The 6,078-nt window shown below is 35.6% G+C and overlaps 1 protein-coding gene across 1 annotated transcript; it reads left to right on the top strand.

The window, feature by feature from the left end:
- The first annotated feature begins 1,776 nt into the window (after positions 1-1,776).
- On the top strand, positions 1,777-2,724 carry LOC104982463 (olfactory receptor 52E8-like). Its single transcript, XM_010831843.1, has one exon. It carries the CDS (start codon positions 1,777-1,779, stop codon positions 2,722-2,724), a length of 948 nt encoding a protein of 315 aa, XP_010830145.1.
- Positions 2,725-6,078: the final 3,354 nt, after the last annotated feature.

A 6,078-nucleotide genomic window follows, 5' to 3' on the forward strand; every position in this document is an offset into this window, starting at 1 on the left:
ATTAAACTGAATTCAAACTTGATCATTTGGAGACCTGAATTAACGATTTGACGGCATGGCCCAATATGAAGCATGAAGTGGAAAGCATAACTACAGCAATAGTAAAAAATATCTTTGGAACTAAATGAACAGATGTGAGTAAAGAATTTGGCTTTGCCCAGAGAAAGGTCTGGCCTTTGCTCTTGGTTTCCATGAAGTAATCTATGTCATATCTGATAGGAGTGTCTTTATTTAAGGTGAGGGCTGGCCAAACCAGACCTGAGTGTGGGGGTTGACCCTGCCATAAAGACCAACAATATAATAGGATGGGAGATTTGGGTCATGTGGCATCAGTCAATGGGTGTCCAACCATGTGTGCAAAAAATCTATCAAGTATATGTAATGAAACCTCAATATAAAGTCCAAACAAGAGGTCAAGTGAACTTTCCTGGTTGGCACACTGGCTCAATGCACATTGCCACATATCAATGCCAGGAGGGTAGTTCATCCTGACTTTACGTGAAAGGACAATAGATGTTTCATGTTTGGAAACCTCACCCTCTTCCCTAAGCCTTTCTTCCTTTATCTGGTTATAATCTTTCTCTAGAATAAACTCTAACCATGAATATCATAGTTCTCAGTAAATTCTATGAGCCCTTCTAGTAAATTATTGAACCCAAGTATAGTTTGGGGAAACCCATATACTTGAAGTTTGGGCAGAAGGAAGGACTGTCTTAGGAACTGTGCCTTAACTTTGCAGTTTAGCTTTCTCAGATCTGATGTCTCAACATTTCTCTCAACAGTTAATGGAGTCGACAGGTTCTTCAAAATGAACTTCATTCTGAGAGGAAACTTCATGGATTATCATTCCCCTCTTGATGATTTATCTTAAATTCCTACTTGGAGATATCTGAAATTTAGATATCTGGACCCCAAATATTGTGTGGATCTGCTTCTAGGTTCTCAATTCTGTTCCACTGTCTCTTTTTCTACATTTTTACTTTGCCAGTAACACTGTGATATATCATAGCTTTATGGAAAATTTCAATATCTGATAGTGTAAATATTTCAGATTTATTCTTCTTTGAGATATTTTTGACTGAACCAACTCCTTTTATTCTTCCTTATCTCTTACTTTTCTTTGTACCCTCTTTCACTACCTCTAATGACAAGTTTGCAAATATAGGTCCAGATCAATGTCACAAAACCTACTTCCAAACTAATTTCAAATCTTGATTCTGATGATTATTAGCTCTGTAAGCAATGGTATAAGTTAACCAACTTCTCAAAACCTTTTACTTTCATAAACCAGAGACCAGTAAAACTTGTGCCATAAAGTTGTGGGGAGAACTGAATGAGATAATATAAGCACATAATATTAAGAATAATGTCTGAAAAATAGTAGGTAACCAATTCAAGATAGATGTTATTATTCTGGTGGTTATTGCTATTATTATCAATTTTATTATTGCTTAATAGTATTTATTTCTTGGAGAAGAGGAGAGTTAGTGCATTTATCTACTCTGAACCCATAAGTTTAAGAGAAAAATGGTGTTAACTTCTATGTGACACTTCAACTCTCATACTTATGGTACAGGTGAGAAGAGTCACTAGGATTATGTATGGAGAACTGGAAAAGAAAAAAATAATAATCAAAGACATTTAGAGAAACTTATTCCTAATACCAATTCTTTGTTTGGGATTTTTTTATTTTTAATCTTTATAGATATCAGTTAACTGTGGACTGTCCAATGGTAATCATCAACAATTTTTAAAAATCATGCCACCTGAAGAAGAATGTCTTCTCCCAATGTCACTGAGTCACATCCTTCTTCGTTCCTATTGCTGGGGATTCCAGGGTTGGAAGTTGCACAGATCTGGCTTGGCTTTCCCTTCTGTGTCGTGTATCTGATTGCTCTCATTGGGAATATTATTATTCTGCTTGTCATCTGGACAGATCATAGCCTTCACCAACCCATGTTCTACTTTCTGGCCATGCTGTCAGTGATTGACCTGAGTCTTTCTACTGCTACCATCCCCAAGACGCTGGGTATCTTCTGGTTCAGCCTTCAGGAGCTGTGCTTTGGGTGCTGTATTGCTCAAGTCTTTTTTATCCACTTTTTTACAGTCATGGAGAGCATTGTACTTCTTGCCATGGGTTTTGATCGCTATGTGGCTATTTGCAATCCCCTCAGGTACAGCATGACCCTCACCAATAGAGTTATTGGTATGATTGGTATGGTGGTAGTTCTAAGAAGTTTATGCATGATTGCCCCCATCATTTTTCTCCTCCTGAGACTGCCTTACTGTGGACACAGAATCATTCCTCATACCTATTGTGAGCACATGGGAGTGGCTCGTCTGGCTTGTGCCAGCATTAGTGCTAATGTCTACTATGGTCTTGGGAATATTTCTATATTGTTTCTGGATGTGCTTCTTATCATTATCTCCTATGCTAGGATATTGAATACTGTCTTTCATCTCCCTTCCCAAGATGCCCGCCTAAAGGCTCTAAATACCTGTAGTTCTCATATCTGTGTTATCTTAGCCTTCTTTGGTCCAGCTCTCTTCTCCTTCCTCACTCATCGTTTTGGCCATAGCATCCCCCAGTATATCCATATCCTTCTGGCTAATCTCTATGTAGTTGTCCCCCCTGCGCTCAACCCAGTCATTTATGGAATCAGGACCAAGCAAATCCAGGAGCGTGTACAAAGTATATTTGTTAAAAAAAAAAGATTGAATTAGAGGTAATTCATTCAGCTTAGAAACATATAAAGTCTAGGAAGACTGACATTTGTGATTAAATAAAGCAATGTATTTCACCCAAATTAGCTCTGTGTGTGTGTGTGTGTGTGTGTGTGTGTATGCTTGAACTTAGTCACTTAGGCTCTTTAAGACCCCATACACTGCAGCCCACTAGGCTCTTCTATTCATGGGATTTCCCAGGCAAGAATACTAGAGTGAGTTGCCATTTCGTCCTCCAGGGGATCTTTCTGATCCAGGGATTGTACTCTCCTGTGTCTGTTGCACTGCAGGTGGATTCTTAGCCACTGAGTCATCAGGGAAGTCCCTTAAAGTTGTATAAGTACCATATAGATTATATGTAGACATAGAAAAGAAATATTGGTTGTAACTGTTGCAGGTATGTGTGTTTGTGTGTGTCTCAATGTATACTTGCAATGATATTCACTAATGACCCAGGCATAGAATATGCCATGCAAGAGTAAATCTCAAGGAGGAGAGATTTTATTCATTGAAGAAATAGCTTTCTGTTAAAACTGTAAGGTGCTCTAGATCTCTTTCAGATAGTAATAAGATTTCTTTCATAAGGATATTCAATGAGGTCACATGACGAGTAGGAAGTAAAATGCAAAGTTTTTATAAACGAGCTGGCGAGCCTTGAGGGAACTCAGGAAGTAAAAGAATACCTGCTGTCTAGCAGCCATCAGACTGCAGCCACTCCTCAGAGTGAGCCACGAAGAAATTCTGAATGTGAAAACACAGATTACTGGCCCCAGATGACTAAGGTGCATACCAAAAGAATGATTTCAGTTAGCCTAGACTCTTGCACTTTCCCATACATAGAAAAACAGAAAAGCACTAAATTTCTTAACTTTGGATATCTGTTATTTTTTATTTTTTTAATAATTTTTTAAGATCTCAAATCAGTTGTTTTTTTTTTTTTAATTAACAACAATCTTTTGGTGATCAGACTACCTTTGTTTCAAAACTTCTGTATCTCCTGGCCCCCCTCCCCTGCTTGCCTCCTTGGATCAGTTCTATTAGGGTTACTTGAGATACTGCCTACTGGCTTGAAGTCCTAAAAATTCCTGCCAAATAAAACATAACTCTGAACTTTTAAGTTGTGAATATATTCTAAGTCAACAGAACAAATGTATGGATACAAAGGGGGAAGAGGGAGTGGGATAAATTGGGAGACTGGGATTGACATATATGCACTATTGATATTATGCATAAAATAGATAACTAGTGAAATCCTACTGTATAACACAGAGACCTAAATGGACCTGAATGGAAAGGAAATCCATAAAAGGGACTATATATAAATATGTAGCTGATTCACTTTGTTGTACAGCAGATAGTAATACAACATTGTAAAACAAATATTCTCCCATAATTTTTTTCAATTTTGAAAATAAAGTACTGTCTAAAAGTAAATAGTAAAATTTTTACCAAAGTATAATCAAGCAAATGATAAGAATTAGACTAATTCTTTTGAGCTTGAGTTAAATTTAAGCTTGGAGAATATTCTATTGATACTTAGGTCAGTCATCCTTTAAAAGTTTTATTTTAAATTATCATTCTTTCTTTTCTATTGACATTTTTGTAGTGTTTTCTTCCCTTTCCATGTTCTCAAGTTTCTGATTCTATCAAGTTTTCCATAAGTCTAACCTCCTATAAACACTTTCATTCATGAAATGGTAAATTTAACACTATGTATTTTGTGGTAATGAAACATTCTTCCTTCTTGGAGTTTAAAAATGCTGTGGAATGCATGAAAATCATTATAAGACATATGTTTTAGCAATTGATAAAGCAATTTAGTTAAAAACAGAGATAATAAAAGAATATGTTTCTTCCCAGGTGGCAGAGTGGTAAACAATCCACCTGCCAATGCAGGAGACATGGGTTTGATCCCTGAGTCAGGAAGATCCCCTGGAGAAGGAAATGGCAACCCACTCCAATATTCTTGCCTGGAAAATTCCTTGGACAGAGGAGCTTAGCGAGTTACAGTCCATGGGGTTGCAAAGAGCTGGACATGACTGAGTGACTTAATATAGCAAAATGTTATGAACAATTGAGCCATACTTTGAAAAGATTAAAAAGGTGTGATTAGTAGCCTGAAGTTTATTCATTTAGAAATTGAAGTTTATAAACTGGTGAGTAAAATGATTATGTGGGAGTTTAGAAAATCTTACGTCACATTAGCATTTAGGAAAGATAGGACATAGACAATTAGTGAAGCACAAAGTTGATTTCTGATAATTTTATGACTCAAAGAGAACTGTAATTTGGATAATTATAATGCAAGTAAAGGGAAGATATCAGGTATGAGATACAAGAGAGAGACATGGGGCACAACTTAGCCACACAGTAGCAAGAGAGAGCAGGGTTAATATTTATTTTGTTCATTGGTTTTCAACTAGAAGACTTCAAGTGTTGGAATATATAAGGAGAAAAAAAGAAACTTATTTATGAACTTCAAAAAACAAATAAAGAAATTGGATTGTAAAGGACCTTAAAAATTTTGGAATGTGAAAAAGTAAATATAAGAGGAATATATAAAATGGATGAAGTAGGTATAAACAATGTATTCATGGTTTACAAAAATGTCAATAGAAAAGAAAGAATGATAATTTAAAATGAAACTTTTAAAGGATGACTGACCTAAGTATCAATAGAATGTTCTCCAAGCTCAAATTTAACATTGAAAATTACCACAGCAATCAATTCACCTAATTCTATGACATTCCTATCCTAGTGATTCTTATTAATTTAATATACAAAATCAACATTGAAAAGTATATTATTAATGATTATATTTCAAACTCAGAAGAGTTAATATTGAGGTGACAGTAGAAGAGAACAATAAAAAATAACATGCCCACAGGTTTTCATAATCATACATTAAATTCCAGAATATTGATAAATATTCTTTATGTCTTAAAGTAATGAGGGACAAATACTCACTTAAGTTACACATTTTATGACTGAATTTTTGTCAAAAAATTCTGCCTACATTTCTGTGTCAAGATATACTTTGAGCATAAATACTCATTTCTGCTCTCCTTCAAAAACGTGCTGAAATTAATGATAATCTAGAAATAAAATAAGTATATAGCATTATGGGAAATAGAATATGTGTCATTAAGCAGAATAACATTTGCTCTGTACAAGTCCCAGAAGGAGAAATAGATCAAACACTTATTTGAATATTTTTTTCTAATCTGAGGAATGAAACACATATCCAGGTCCAGGAACCTTATGGACTATAGTCCACCAACTCCTCTGACCATGAGATTCTCCAGACAGTAATATTGGAGTGGGTTGCCATGCCTTCCACTAGGGTATCTTCCC

This window comes from Bison bison, unplaced genomic scaffold, assembly GCF_000754665.1.
Source record: "Bison bison bison isolate TAMUID 2011002044 unplaced genomic scaffold, Bison_UMD1.0 scf7180017860148, whole genome shotgun sequence".
In the NCBI taxonomy this organism is placed as follows: domain Eukaryota; kingdom Metazoa; phylum Chordata; class Mammalia; order Artiodactyla; family Bovidae; genus Bison; species Bison bison.